Genomic DNA, 16,128 nt, shown 5'->3' with positions numbered 1-16,128 from the left:
TTTCAGGGGGAAAAACTCAGCTTTGCTTCAAGAAAAACTAGAGAACAAAAGTGTTGTTTTATTTCAGATTGGAGACTTCTTAGTTTCTGGGGCTTTATGGATATTTTTGTCTAAAACTGGCATAAATAAAACTTGTCGCATGTGCAGATCGGCTCTGGCTACATTCAGTGGAGGTGATGTGCTTCCTTCTTCCAGTGAGTCAGTAAACTTCAGATCCACAGACCCCTGTTAATGATGTGGTTGACATCAGGTTTCATCCTGTCATTTAGAGACAATAATATTATTATATAAATCACAGTGACGACAGATGCTGGTGTTCACTGAAACACTGCAGTTTCCAAACTCTGTCTGTCATCGAAGCATTTCAAAACTGAAGCGCAGGAGGAACAATACTGGTAGTTTGGGCCAGAAACTAAAAACGTAAGACTCTTGCACAGTGCTGTACCTCACAGGGTTGAGTCTTTTGTTTCTATTTTGCTTGGAAAATGTAAAATAGATGCAGCGATTTACTGAAACGTGCAAATATACATGGAAATACAGCATGTAAGGCAAAAGTCAATATTTGGTATGATCGCCTGTGTTCTTCAGCAGTCTTCAGGAATCCTTCTCAAGGCTCCCTGAAAGACATTTAAAGCTCTTCTTGTGATGTTTCTGCGTTTTGTTCTATCCTCGGTCAGCGTCCGGGCTCTGGGGAAGCCGATCCAGGTATCCAGGTATGCTTTTACTGCACTGATAGTGTGTTTTTAAAGGTGCGCTGAAAATACAGGCTGCTGCCAATCGGATCCTTTTCAGATGATATTGGTATTAAAATCTGATGTTACATTTTGGGGTCAAAATTTCATCGGTTTTGACAATTACTGCGACAATGAAGCTTAAACTGTCACACAGTGTGTTTTACAGATGGCTGCAGAAGGAAAAGAGTTACATTTGGATTCATCAGCCTTGTCACCGCTGATTTTCAGTCCAGCTCTGGTGTCACTGAGACTCCTGCTGATGACGCTTCATAAAACAGTAGCTGGATCAGCTGAAGGTCACATAGAGGCCTGGATTTTTCCCTCTTTCTTAACGTACTAATTTCAGCTAATCACTCTTTGAGAATCACCTCGTTGGTGGAAAAATATGATTCTGTCTGTCAAACCGTGTTACCTTTGTGATTTTGCACAGACTTAACTAAAGAAATGGGAACAAATGATGTTTTTGCAATTGGATGCTAGTAAGTGCTTAAAGATACGATTTAAAATCGGATGTTTGCTAAGTTGTCTGTTAAATGTGGACAAAATGCTGGTTAATCCCTTGAGTTGGGTGCATACTTTATGCTTAATGATTCATAGGTCAGTGTTAACTGACTTAAGAAACAAAACAACAATCATCTGCAATGGTCAGGTGACAAAGCAGCCGATGTCCAAAGAAAAACTTTAAAACACCTTCAGGAAGCCTGGAGGATTCCTGACCTCAGTGGCTCAGAACCTTTGACATCACGTTAACTTTTTAAAAAACTGGATCATTTGTCCTCGAACGCTAAAAGCAGCAGTTTTTCCTGCTGTCGTGTAAGCAGGATCCCACTGAAGTCTGAGATTTATGGAAGAAACCATCAGTCACGCTCATGTTTGCCTTTCCTGCACAGTGGGCATGCCCGGGCGTTTACTTAGCTGCATTTAATACACGATAAGGTCATGATTCACCTCAGTGATCAATCTCACTATCTGACTGGCTAAAGGAAAATTCCATTTATTTTTTAACATTAGAGATATCAGGCGCACTAAACGGTCAGCGGGTCAGGGGTCATGGAGGTCCATCACAGAGCACTTCCTGTCTGGTCTGCTGGGATACTTACGGAGCCATAATTATAACAGCTCAGTGCTCCAAATACAGACAAGCATCAGACTGAGAAACACGACTAGAGCAAAGTGTCAAATCATGTTTTCTTTTATAAAACTTGGTGAAGAAAGTCTTAAAAAGTGACCGTATTTTATGGTACAGCTTTAATTCTGGAGCCTGTAAGTCAAGAGGAGGGTTTCCAAAATCATCTGCTACGGAGGATTAACATAACAGCAGAAACAAACGGATGTTTGTGAGACTTTGGCGTCTAGTTGCATCTGTTGTCCTAAAGGTCGTTCTGCAGAAACAACATGGCAGCCAGTCTGTACATTCAGAGGTATTTCATTTTAATAGCTTAGAGATAGAAAACCATTGACTATAACCGTCCAACCGTCTCAGGGTTTGACCCCAGAGCTTCAGTTATTCTTGTCGTTTCAGTTTCAGAGTGACTGAGAGAGTCTGGACTGAGTAGAAAGAACCCAGAGCAACTGGAGGCAGCAGAAACCCTGAGAGAAACGCAGTGTGCAGCACTAAACACTGGGACGAAAAGAAAAAAGCCTCATTGCTTTATCTGCAGCGCTTTATATTTGGCAGTATGAGTCTGGTCTGGGAGCTACAGCATCAGTGACAGGATCTGGGTTTGGCGGGGGGTTGCAAAGCAGCTTGCACCGGCTGCCAGCACAGCCGGTTTGTAACATGACCCGGTGCACGTAGATCAGTGTGTTATTGGCCTACATGATGATTTTAGTTTCCGTCACAATCACACAAGCCTTCTCTTGTCTCGCGATATGCAACAAAATAAGTAGTAACTATTTGTGTCATCATTTCGTAGTTTAATTTTTACCAACTAATTCAGATTTGTGTCTTCAGTCATATACTTTCATCTTTTATTTAGATAATCAATCACAATCATTGTAGATCTTTGTGACATGTTGAGTTTCATTCATGCTGACTCTTGTGATTGAAACACAACATTTATGCCACTGAAGAAAAAACAAAACCTTTGGACAACCAGATGTCTTGGTGGGTAAACGAAACCCGGGCTGACTGTTGTTATTATCAGGGGTTAAAGGTGGCAGTTTGGAAACTACCAGAGCTGGTGTAACAGTTTTCTTTGCTGCTGCTCTGAATTTCAGCCAGTACCTAATCATAGCTGCTTTCCAAACCTCGCCAGGATAAACCAGAGTGAGTGAAATGAAGGCACAATAAGGTGTGTTGGTCAATGCAGCTCTGAGTGACCAGAAGTGATTAAGGGTGATCATTTCTATCTCAGAGTTTCTGTTAAAACTGGACGGCTCATCTCCCATCACATCTGAAAACTGATATTTTACTGACAAGAGTGACTGAAGCTGCGCTGACACACACGAGGAGTCGATTGTCTCATGAAATCCATCGGAAAAATTCTGAAAAAAACCCAAATGTTCAAACCCTGAATGTCCCAGCTCGCAAACAAGAGAATAAAAAAGCGGTGAGGTTCGTCTCAGCAGGATGGAGGGCAGAAGAAGTGGTCACAGTTCACAGGCTGAAAGTTTCCCTGGACAAAGACATGGAGGAATGTTCGGTCCTCACTTCACAGTGCCCTCAAGCAAGGCACTTCTACAGCAGGCGCTTGTTCCAGTGGAGCTGCTTCGCAGCCAGAAGCAGCCCTCAGTTCAGTGTGTGAGTGGATGAAAACAAAAGCAAAGTCTTCCCTGGACAAATGACAACAACAAACTAAAAATAAAAGGCAAAAAACCAAAAAAACCAGAGTTCGTTTTCTGTCTCCGCCTCCTGATTTGAAACAGCAGATATTTCACACTTTTAAATAACATTAAACATTATGGCTATGATGAAAATTTACATTCTGACATTTAGATAGGACTACCGTAAAAATACAAATGTGCAAAAGTTGTAAACAAATCAGATGGTATGTGTGTGGTTTGTCACAGCCTGGTGGGCTCCTCGTCACTGTCGCTGCAGTTACCACAGCAGTCCTGCAGGGGGAGGAAGAGAGCACCGATGTTACTGTCATTCACAGATGAATGCAGATCATTTTTCTATCGACTAAATTTCATTCATGTATTTGTATTGTATGTATTTACTGGTCTTTTTTGTTTTTTACCATCTTCCTGTTTTACCATATTAACTCCGCCTTACTGACGTCTGTCTGTGGAGTTAGCTTACACTACACAGTTTAGTGTACTTTGTGCTAGCTCACAGCTCGCGTGTGTTGATGTATGCTGGTAAATAAAAGAGCGGTGATGTTCTGGAGGTGAGGGAGGTTGCTCACATTTCTGCCGAACAGTCGCTGCAGGAGTCCCTGTTTGGGTGTCGGAGACGGCTGTCCTCTCCAGTCCAGGTCAGGAGGAACCGCCCCGTCCTGGTAGAAAACGTTGAGCTCTGTGAAACACTCTGTCTCGATCATCTGCCGAGAAAAACACAAAAATCTCAGAACCTGTGCAAAAACACGGGGCAGTTAGGAGTTTGTTCTTTTTACCACTAACATGGTCAAAAGGCTCGACTTGTTCTGGACAGCAGCCGTTAGTGAAGCAGGTGGCGACAGATCTGGCAGGTTTGACATGGCATGAAAAAGGGATGAAGGTGGGTTGCAAAGCAGCCTGGACTGACTTTACGGCCTCCCTGATTAAAGCTGTGCTTGATTTCTGTAACATGTTTTACATTTAAGACTGTTTTTCGAAAGAACAAATATAATGCTTGGTTACTCGTGTAACCACGGTTCTCTGGAAATTGAGCACTGCATCTAATTACTGGGGGAGTGTGAACCATCCTGTAACTTCCTGTCTTTGCAAGAACTCGTGTGCTGGTGCTTTTGGCTTGTTGAATGTACTTTCCTGTACTTAAAAAAAATGTAATCTTATATCAATTATAATTTAATTAGTCCCATCTTCAGTCTTTTGAGTCCCTTTTTATGTTTTGTTCTATCTGTTATTTATTTTTTAAACTGAAATCTGCTCTAAAGGTCAGGCGACTTTTCCTAACAGTCACCATGTTCTCGGGTGAACAGTGTGTGAGGACAAAGCGAGGACTGTGTTTTTCCAATTAGGTATTTTTATCCTCCTCCTACTGAGATGGAGCAGCAGCAGCAGCATGTTTAACATTTTCTCACTGCTGTTAGTCATAAATGTCAAAACCTCTAAAAATCATGATGCTGGTGGTAACATCATCAGGAGAACAAATTCCTTTTCCTGCATTTTTTACAGCAGGAGTGTGCCGAGTGTGAGTCTCTAACCTCGTTTTGCCAGGGAATGGAAACGCTGCCCGTGGACACTTTACTGTAGAAAGACTCGTCCTTGGGCTCCAGCTCCACTCCTTTAACTGTGGAGAACTGCTCGATGTCCAACACGTCTTTACAGTAGATGGCCTGAGGCTGAAACACACAAACACACACAGCCGATAAGGTCGTCAGTCTCAGCAGAGACAAGTCCAAACATCTCCAGTTATCTGACCCCACGTTGGCTTCCTGCCTTTGCCATCGTTTCCACGTGCATCACCCCGAGTCTTCGCCCTCCCCTCGTCAGCTTACCTCCAGCACAAGCCTGCGTTTACCTTTTCAGTCTTCTTTGGCTTTTATTGGGAAGCTCCTGCTTCACCCTGACAGCGCCTTCAGTCTTTTGAGTTCCTTTTTATGTTTTGCAACCTGCCAGTTTGCCTCGTCGGTGGCCTCTTTTGGAGGCACACCTGAAGGGGAAAAACACCTTGAAACCAAACTCTGCGTCTCTTTGATTAGATGTAAGCTCGCTCTGTACCCGCCCAACACGAAACCTGCTGTATGGATCCTTCCTGTTACAGACGCTGTGCAGCAGCTTCACAGAAATCACGCCAGGGCCTCGGAGACGCACTCACTCACGGTGCTGTGGAGTGCTCTCATTGTGCAGCCTCTCACTCAGAGTTATTATTAGATACTTGGCTCTCGCATTATCGGCGAACGCACAAAATCAGCGAGGTCGTCCCACCTGACCCCTCAGAATCAGCTCCATTAATAGAGCCAGTATCTGACATCACACGCTGGAGGTTTTCTAAGCTTTGGTCCTCAGAGCAGGCAGAGTGGGTCGAACATTTGGTGCTTTTTAAGTCACTTAATCCATTTTTACATCTACATGAAAACTGCCTATGAAGCTATGAGGGTTCAAAAATGCAGAATAAAAAAATAACTGAATCTTCTCTTTTAAGCGGCTTCCTTTAGAGGTCACCACCGAGGATCATCTGCCTCCATTTCATCCTCCTCAGTCACGCCGAGCATCTGCGGTTCCTCCTTTCTTTCATAAAAAATGCATCAGCTGATTCTGAGGGTCGGATCAGGATCCGGTTGATCTTTTATGCCAGATGTGTCCAACTCCAGGCCTCGAGGGCCGGTGTCCTGCAGGTTTTAGATCTCACCCTGGGTCAACACACCTGAGTCACATGATTGGTTCATTACCAGGCGTCTGGAGAACTTGTTGAGGAGGTGATTCAGCCATTTGAATCAGATCAAGTAACGACACAGAAAACCTCAAAACCATCCAGACTTAAGTGATTAAATTGATTTTATTACTTAAGTTAGTGCAGCCTGGCTTTAAGACGGACCTTTGTCTTTGTTTGGATCGGTGACGTGATTGGAGGCTTTTTGCTGCTTGAATAAAGTGAGCGTGGCTCACGCCGGACTAAGGCTACGTTCACTCTGCAGGTCTTGATGCTCAAATCCGATTGTTTTGTCTGCTCGTTCACACTACAAATAAAATGCGACAGCAAACGCGCTCTAGTGTGAACGCTCAAAGCGGCGCATGCGCAGAAGAAGACGTCACACACAACGCGCTCAGTTTAGACCCAGAGCAGCAGTATGTTTGACTGATGGCCTTAATATAAAGACTTCGGACTTTACGTTTCCCAATTTTTGCTTTAAGTTTTGTTATTTTCATAACAATATAGATAACCTAATAATGATCCTTATTGCTGTTGTAGAGGAGCGGTGCTTCAAAGGATAGCTGCAGATTTCTGTCAGAATCTGCAGATTATACAGTACAAATGAAATGTTCACGTTTCTCCAACGTTGTCTTTCCAACAGTTTCACTGACATCTACGCTGGATGGCCAGGAAGCGTTCGCGATGTCTTCTCCGGCGCTGATAATTGGCGTCTGTCTTGTGTCGGTGACGTAAAAGACGGATTTAATGCGACCATCAAACAGCAGTCGCTTTCTAAAACATCGGATATGTATCGGATTCAGGACCACATACGAAAGTGACCCAGATCAGATTTGAAAATATCGATTTGTGCCGTTCACCCTGTCAGACCATGATCGGATAGATGGGTCGCACAGGGTCAAAAAAATCGGATTTGATGCGCTTTCGCCTGCAGTGTGAACGCAGCCTTAGTCTGTGATGTTGGCTGATGATGCACAGACAGCTCTGATAGTTTTAACGGCAGAATCACAGAATCATCGCTGATCCCAGCGAGCCACATGACGTGACCCCAGAGATGTTACTGAGTTTGGTATTTTTGTGATATTTAATGTTTTGTTTCTTCTTGTGTATTTAGTCTCACGGGTGGAATTAAATGTTTATTTTGCACTAACTCACAAGAATCACAAGTCCTCCTATAACAGTTTTATGTTTTTATAGATTTTTAATCACCATCTGTGGAGTAGGTGGCGCTTGAGTCATGTGATGTATGAAACACCTTTTGATTGGTTAGACGCTGTCGAGTCTAGTTTTTACATTTTCTTGCCCCTCCCCCTCGTCTTCACCTGTCGCTGACTGCTGTCAGCTGCTGTGTGCTTTGCTCCCTCATGCGCCTCGTTGTGTCATCACTGCCTCGTCTATAAATAGTCTTGTTTGTTAAGACTTCTGTTTATGATCCCTGATTTGCTCGCTGCGTCCTTCCTGGTTTCTCGTGTTTATTTTTGGATTTCAGGGTTTTTTTCCAACCTTTGAACTTTGTGACTTTGTACTTTTGAACCTTCCAAAATAAAGGCAAACACTGTACGCACTGACAGATACAGATCTCATCATTTGTCTTCACTCGGGGAAACAAAAATGAATGTGTGACGGATGAAGAGTCTCAGACTTCATCTCGGGTCACCAACAAACCTGTTTTCAGGCTCGTACCTGAACGTCAAGTCACAAACTTGTCAACGACTCTTCAGAAGCCGAGTTTTGAGTTTCGAGTATCTACATGATAAAAATGAAAATCTTTTTAAGGTCGGTGTGCTCGCTCTGGACTTACATCAGGGATGAAGGGTGTCTGCAGCATGCCGGCCTCCAGCCGTTTGAAGTTGATGGAGCGGAAGATGGGATGAGCTTTGACCTCAGTGGCTCCGCCCCCTAGGCAGCCCAGCCTCTCGGTGGGATCTTTGGCCAGCAGCTGAGGGGTTAAAAACACAGCAGAGCTTTAGAGAAGGTGGAGAGTTGCTGCTTCAGGTCAGGCGTTAAAGCATCAGCGGTTACGCCTCAGACAAAAGTTGAGCCGGGTTTCATTTTCCACCAGTTTTACAGAGTTTTAGCAGGAAGCTGTGTGTTTGTATTCAAAGCATGACGTGTCTGCGAAAAGCAGCCAAAGGCAAAGAGTTCTGGATGTTTGCTACCCTCTTTATTAAAACGAAGCAGACACAGTGCCAGTGACCAGCTTTGCTTGTCTGGCCTCCACAGTCTCACGCATCGTGAGTCTGATCTTCAGGAGGAAGTTCCCTCGTCTAAAGCTTGTTTTCCTAAGCATGGAACAGGTTTTCCTGAAACCCTGCAGTGAGATGACAATAATTTCCCATCTTTGAGCCGTGTGCACTCGCCCTCCAGGTGTCCAATTATGAGTCAGGATAAACTCCGACTACAGGTGAACCACAGATCTCACCTTAATCAACCTCCCACCTGACTTTCATTTAAAAAAAGATGCAGGTGGAGATCTGACCAATGACCAAAAACAAACTGCAGTATTTCCTGTTGGGAGGTTATTCCGTCTTCTGTTTGTTAGCAGACTCAGCAAACATGGCTGAACCGCAGACGGACGACTCGCCGCGAAGACGGCAAACGCACACGTCTGCGTCGTGTCCCTGGACGTTTCTCTGCGTGAGAATTCGGTCATTTGTTTCGTCCATTCACCAAAATCTGGGACGATGTTTATAACGAGGTTTGTGATTTGGCCCTCGACCATGACGTGGTGCAGCGTTTTAAAATGTTTGCCTTTCACGCCAAAGAAGGCTGGATTCTGGGGGGAGACACACCCCCAGCCTCGTGGAGTTATGAGCTGACGTTGTCTTATGTTCGGTTCTGAGTCTGGATGAATGTATCTGGGTACAGCTGATCTGGATCCACACGTCCTCCTGGATCCAGGAATATTGGACGATTACGAATAATCGCGGGGAGCAGGGAGATCTCGCCGCAACGTTTCAGCCACTCTGAAAAGCTGAGTCTAAAAACCGGAGTACGAAAACATCAGTCAGCTAATGGCGTGACTGAGGTGGCAGATGGGAGCTAAAGACGCCGAAGAGAAAGAAGCTGATTTGGCTGCTCGCCGGCGCATCCACCCACCATTTTACAGAGGGACTTGGCGTCCTCGGAGAACTTGCTGGAATATTCCTCCTCCACCTCCCTCACCAGCCGCTCCACTTCCTCCCTCTTGATCTTCTTCTTCCTCTGCTGGAAAGGCGACTGGCCCTCGATCATCTCGTACAGCAGGCAGCCCAGCGCCCACCAGTCAGGGCTGAAGGTGTACCGCTCGTTTTTCACCACCTCTGGAGCTGGAGGGGAGCGAGGAGGCGGTGGGAGAGAAATTAGAAATCTGGATCGTAAGGTGGATGTTTGTACTACAGTAAAAGTACAATTACCACTTTGTAAAAGTCCTGAACTAGATAAACTGAGTACAAATACACGGGAATAACCAAATGTTTCCCAACACTCGAGTGTTAAGTGTAAAAGCTTTGTTACTGTGAAACGTCTCAGTGTTAAATTAAAGTTGGTAAAAACATTTAACGTTCCTTTGAAATGTGTTTGATGTGAAAGCACTTCATACTCTAGTGCAGTGCTCACATAAATGTACTTGCTCAGTAAAGGTCAGAGGTCACTTACACATGTATCCCACTGTTCCCACTCGTCCTTTGATGGTTTCTCCCTCTGGCACATGAACCGCTAGACCCAGGTCTGATATCCTGATGTGACCTGAAGACACAAACGTTAGCACACATGAGGATAATCGGCTAATTAAAGATTTACTCCGTCTACCCATCTGCTCAAAGCTCCCTCCTGTGATCCACTCGCTCTACACAGGCCCCTGTTTCTGACTTCTTGAGACTTTCAGTCGCTGGTGATTCAACTGTAGACAGTTTTGTAGGCCTGCCGCTTCTTTTTTCCTCCACTTGTCCAGCATATCTCAGTATATGTTAGCATGCTGAGATCAGTTTTCAGCTAACAGCTCTATGAAAAGCGCCTTGCTGCAAAATGGCATTAAATACCTTCCAGACTGTCATTTTTATTGCTTTATCTAAATAAATGGAAACAAATTATGTTTTTGTGTTAGTAACAAACTGCGAGTTCTTTACAAACGTGTCTGTTATGTGGACACAACACTGGTTCATCCTTTGAGCTCTTTTTAAGATCGAATTATTGAAAAGTCAGAGTTAAAGTGGTCCAGGTCTGAGCGACTCTCAGCGAGCTGGAGAACTATTGTTTAAGAAACTTTGAAAGTGACAACAGAGTCTGGCTCACTGTAAAGAAAGGAGGGGTGGCTCAGGACTGTGTTTAGAAATCATTCCCATTGAAGGCTCAGATTCAGGGAACAAACCATCAATCATCAAGTTTTTGCAAACGGAGAATCTCAGATTTAGACTTTCATGGCGTTTGTCTTTAGCTTCAGTCACTCTGTTAGTGATGTCAGCAGAGACTGGCGCTGGCTGAGGCGAGTTTCCTGGAGTCAGAGCGCCCTCTGGTGTTTAACAGCAAACACTGAAACTGCAAAAGTGAATCTTGGAGTGGAAGCGGAGCTGCGTTAACCATAAATGCTTTTTAATCTGTATTTGAGTCAGATAAATATGACTTGCTGCTTCCCAGAGATCTTTAACAAGGCCTCATTTTCACCCTCCTCCTCCCCACCTGCCATATTTTTATTTTTCCAAACACTGACTGGAATTACTGCAAAAGTTCATCGTGCAATGTTACTGAAAGACGTGCAGAATTAAAGATTTGATGATGTTTGTGGTGGCGATATCTCCTCCTCGGTAATCGGACTCACCGTGGTCGTCCAGCAGGATGTTTTCTGGCTTTAGGTCCCTACGCAGAAGATAAAGACACGGAGAGTGAGCAGAAAGGCAGGAGCCAATGAGACGAGAGGAAGGTGTCCGGGTGCTCACCTGTAGACGATCCGCTCCCGGTGGAGGTCCTCCAGGCCGCAGCAGATCTCCGCGGTGTAGAAGATGGCTCTCTTCTCATCGAAACCCGCGTCACCCATGTGATAGATGTGAAACTTTAAATCGCCGCCGTTCATGAGAGTCAGCACGAGGCACAGGGCGTCCTTGGTCTCGTAGGCGTACGCTAAACTCACCTGGAGATGGACAGGAGTCGTGTGTTTAAGCATTTGGAGCTGGGAGTGATTCATGGACTCTTCTAGGGCGGCTTTGCATGATTCACACAACTTTCAGCCGTTTGTGACTAAATCGACGAGCTGATCTGAGAGCTGCTCTACAGCCCTGAGGTTGTTAAGCAGTATGCTGCAGCTGCTTACACACACACTGCCAACATGCTCACCGAGGCTCCGGCTCTTCATACACACATGTGGATGTTAATATGTGGAATCTGTAGGCAGCCAATAAGATCTCTGACACTGAGAGGTCGACTGACTGATGCAGGGGAAATGCTGCGGCTGGTTTTCATTTAGGATTTAAACGTATTTGCAACGAGGACGTTGAATTGCATCAAAATTGTGCGCACTGTCTTCAGATGCCGTGCTGCAGATAATCTGAGTTTGTCGGCGCCGTCGACTGTTTTCTTTTGAAAACTGTAATCCTTTCAAGTTTAGGAAGTTCAGCATGTTCTGTTCTGCACACATAAACACAAAAACCTCGTGCCAAAGATTTCCAAACTGATTAAGATGTGTTAATTAAAGCCGTCTGTGAGTTTTCGCATTAAACCCCGGGAGACGGTGTAGGCCCGAGAGCCCGGACGAGCCGACTGACGGCCGTCCAAATCAAATAACAGCTGAACGAAGTCCATCTGGTGGAGAATCAAACCACAGCAGAGACGCTGCAAACCTCAGCGCTGCCTTTTAATTACTGCCACCGCGACGATCCCTCGAGCTGAAGCTGAGATGAGATACTTACTACAAATCTGCTGTTGACTTTCTCCAGGATCTGCTTCTCGTTGAGGGCCATAGACTCTCCTTTCCTCTTCTTTATCCTCTTCTTCTCCAGCTTCTTGCAGGCGTACATTTTCCCCGTGGCTCGTACCTGACAGGCACACACCTGCAGAGGATGGGGTGGAAGAAAAAGGACACGTTAGGATCCCTGAAAATATCATCATTTAAAAAAGAAAAATTAAAACCAACAAAACTATGGAAGCCTGTTTCCACCACACACAAAAAAGTATCTATAACTCGAAATTTCGAGTTATTTTCTCAAAATTTCAACTTATTAACTCAAAATTTTGAGAAAATAACTTGAAATTTTGAGTTATGGATACATTTTTTTTTTAGTGGTGGAAACGGGCTTCATTACAAAACCTCGCTGGAAACTGACTGAAAAAATCATGAAAACTAAAAAAAATATCAAACTATTAACTGCAGCAAATGAGGAGGAAACGAGTTCACGTTGGATTCTATCACATAAACACACAGTTAAAGGAAACTTAATGTTTCAGCTGTAGTGACTTTTGTGAGGCAGCAGCAGTGTTAAGGTAAAGAAACAACTCACTACTGACAGGCTGAGAAACACAAGCTGTGGTAAAACAACCACATTTAAGCTTTTTCTTTTTGACACTGCAAATACAATTATGTTGTATTTGTTACAGTGACAATACACACATGATGGTTATCTTATCCAACATCATTCAGAGTGAAACTGTTCGCCGCAGAAGGACCGAAACAAACCCTGGGTTTTGTTCTGATTTTGCCAAACTGTACCAGAGGAATGGATTTAAATCAGACATGCTTCATGGAGCTTGGACGCGGATCAAACATTGTTTTTCTTTCTGGAGAATGCGCGGAGGGTTGTGGGATCTTTGCGGTTTGTTGCTTCATTGTCTGCTCCGCTTGTCCCTTTTATTAACTTGTACAAACTTCAGAGGAGAGCATCCAGCTGTGTTCAGTGCAGTGTCCTCCTCCTTCTGGTAGTATCAGTGCTCAGATCATCCTCTGAGCCTGGAGGTAAGATTTGCATGGTTTCATTAAATATACTGAAGTTACTGTACAAAAGCAATCAGCTGACTCTGAGGGGGTCAGATGGGAGGCACTGAACGACCCCAGAGCCCCTCATGCAGGTCAAAGAAGGTCAGAAAATGTTAGCACTCCGAATTGCCGTTGTGTATCACTTAAAGGTGTCCCCTGTTTTCTCCTCACCACGACCTTCCTTGTGGTTCCAGTAAATTCGACTCACCGTGATCTGAACCGACAAAACTGACCCTGACTTAATGTCCCCTGTTATCTCATGACCTGATGCGTATACGCCTAATCAGCTATCAGTGTTTGGAATTAAAAAAGACTCGTCTCATTAGACGAACAGAGGGCACAGAGACACCATTCAGTGGTGTGTAACAGGATTTAGATGCCTCCGATAAAGTCCTTCATTTCAGGGGCCAAAGAAAAGATTGAATTAGGAACACTGAACTCTTCTGCACGATTAGACCGTTTAAAGGTTTTAATGCATTTGTTTTAGTCTGACCTCAGTGAACAGCACCCATTTCTCTGAATCTAAATGACTGGAACGTAACTGACAATTTTTCCTTCTGCCCTGTGTTTCTTTGGCCAGTGTTAGGGCCCACAAACTCATCTACAGCCTCTGATTTCTTAACGCTTGAGATTAAATCCAATAAAAACATGTCTTAAAGTCTAGAACTTTCTGACTTACCAATGCATAGCTTTTCATTCAAATCTTCACTGACCTCAAATGAGGGCAGAGCCTCTGAACTTTTAACTCTTGTAACTTTACCTGTATATACTGTAGCTGCCCAAGAAAGATTGTTTTAATGACATTATGGCAACATAACACATTATAATTAAAGGAACAAAAACCTTCAGTACTCACCTCTCCAAAACCACCTTTTCCTAAAACTCTGTACTGTCTGAATGTATTTTTCGTCACTGGTTGCCTGTTTGACAAAGAGAGAAACTCACTTTAATAAACGTCCAGTTTAAAAACCAATGTACACGTGTTTAGAAATGAAATGACATGAAAAAAGGATGTTTAGGAAAGCTATAATGATGATATAGCTGAACCAGTTTAAAACCAGTTTAAAACTTGAAAGAAAAGCAGTGTTAAGTCTGCTCATTTTCCCTTTGTTTGTTTGTTTGTCTCCAATCAAGAAAAACAAAGAATTGCAAACAAATTTTAACTTCAGACACATACGAGCCGTATACATGTTACACGAAAAACAGCCACGTTTCTTTTATTACTTTATTTTTTTATTTGTCAAGAGATAAAATTAGAGAGATAGCCAGCTAACTGCTACTATGGTTGTCAAACAGTTTGTAGGCTACTATTAGCATATCGGCTATCATTAGTTAAAAGAAACCCAGTTTTATCTATTAGAGCCTCGCTAGCCTGTTAGGAAATTGACTATCAGGAGAAAACTGTTTGGTCAGATGTTCAAGTCGTGGAGATTCTTTGTTTGGTTTTATGGACCAATTTTAACTTTTCGTCTTTGTCTGGTCAATGTTGGCTAATGCTAGCATGAGTGCTTATATAGATAAATTGCTAAAATTTCATTTGTTTTCTAATTGGATGTGTCAATAATTTTTTTGTTTGATTTTTTTGTCCTCTTAGTCTCTTTGTCAAAGGTAATGCTAATTAGCTATTAGCTTGACATCAGATGCTAGCTATCAGTTAGCTATATAGTCAGTTTTCCTGGGGAGTAGGGAAAACCACTGATATTTGGTTTTAATCAACCATTGATAACTTGAATTAACAGCTATCATCTAAACTTTGTTAGAAGTGATCAACACTGAGTGTCTACTTAATACATCTGATTTAACAATAATCCATTACTTTGGTTTAATAAAAGTAGCTTAAATAAGGCTACGTTCACACTGCAGGCAAAAGCGCATCAAATCGGACTTTTTTGACCCTATGCGACCCATATCCCATCATGCTATGACATTGTGAACGGCACAAATCCGACCTGGGCCACTTTTATATGTGGTACTGAATCGATACATATCTGTTTTAGAAAGCGACTGCTGTTTGAACGGTCAAGTCGCATTAAATCCGTCTTTTACGTCACTGACACAGGACAGACGCCAATTATCAGTGCCCGAGAAGACATCGTGAACACTTCCTGGCCATCCAGTGAAACTGTTTAGAAGAAAACGTTGGAGAAACGTGAACATTTCATTTGTACTGTATAATCTGCAGATTCTGACAGAAATCTGCAGCTATCCTTTGAAGCAGCGCTCCTCTAAAACAGCAATAATGATAATTATTAGGCCAAATGTAAATAACAAAATATCTTTATAACTTAAAGCAAAATTGTGAAACGTAAAGTCAGAAACAAGTCTTTATATTAAGGCCATCAGTCAAACAATACTGTTGGTCTGGGTCTAAACAGAGCGCGTTGTGTGTGACGTCTTCTTTTGCGCATGCGGCCGCTTTGAGCGTTCACACTAGAGTGCGTTTGCTGTCGCATTTGTAGTGTGAACGAGCAGACAAAAAAAATCGGATTTGATCAAAAAATCGGATGTGAGCATTAAGACCTGCAGAGTGAACGTAGCCTAAGTGTCTTGTTTTGATCTTCAGGTGACCGTTACTTTAATAATGACTTATTGTGTGAAAACTATAAGATACCAGCAGCTCTGCATGCCACCTGTTTGAACAATGCAGTGGTTTGAAATACAGTTTTTCTGTTGACAGACAGTCGTTGGTAAATGGATTGCAGAGAACTGCACACTGTAATAAACACCAGCACTACTGATCTGGACCCTCCTGGGATCAACACTCTCATCTCATCAGCCCTTTTGGGCATTTTGGTCATCCAACCGGGTAATTTAAATGGACCCTGGGGCACAGGCTCATTAAACCTGATGACTCATTTACTGCTTAATGAGCCATGGGATGAAAATTCTCCTATTTCTTTTTTCACATTTGCATTTTTTAATAATTGGCATTGGTTTTGTATATTTGCATTAAGCACATGTGACATCCTTCG

General features: G+C 43.3%; 1 protein-coding gene across 1 annotated transcript in view; it reads right to left on the bottom strand.

Moving 5' to 3' along the window:
• Positions 1 to 2,388: 2,388 nt before the first annotated feature.
• Positions 2,389 to 16,128, bottom strand: part of grk6 (G protein-coupled receptor kinase 6) — a 48,405-nt gene continuing 34,665 nt past the window's right edge. The window contains exons 7-16 of the mRNA XM_005927891.3: positions 14,013 to 14,076; positions 12,096 to 12,236; positions 11,130 to 11,320; positions 11,012 to 11,049; positions 9,853 to 9,942; positions 9,316 to 9,524; positions 8,018 to 8,155; positions 5,048 to 5,185; positions 4,088 to 4,222; positions 2,389 to 3,791 (exon numbers count right to left, since the gene is read on the bottom strand). Coding sequence (XP_005927953.1) covers positions 3,741 to 3,791; positions 4,088 to 4,222; positions 5,048 to 5,185; positions 8,018 to 8,155; positions 9,316 to 9,524; positions 9,853 to 9,942; positions 11,012 to 11,049; positions 11,130 to 11,320; positions 12,096 to 12,236; positions 14,013 to 14,076 — 1,195 coding nt within the window. The 3' untranslated portion in view covers positions 2,389 to 3,740. The remainder of the gene's footprint in view (positions 3,792 to 4,087; positions 4,223 to 5,047; positions 5,186 to 8,017; positions 8,156 to 9,315; positions 9,525 to 9,852; positions 9,943 to 11,011; positions 11,050 to 11,129; positions 11,321 to 12,095; positions 12,237 to 14,012; positions 14,077 to 16,128) is intronic.

This window comes from Haplochromis burtoni, unplaced genomic scaffold (assembly GCF_018398535.1).
Source record: "Haplochromis burtoni strain Fernald_Lab_line unplaced genomic scaffold, NCSU_Asbu1 Contig_105, whole genome shotgun sequence".
Classification (NCBI taxonomy): domain Eukaryota; kingdom Metazoa; phylum Chordata; class Actinopteri; order Cichliformes; family Cichlidae; genus Haplochromis; species Haplochromis burtoni.
Note: the sequence above shows the minus strand (reverse complement) of the source record. Positions and strands in the feature narration are given on the sequence as shown.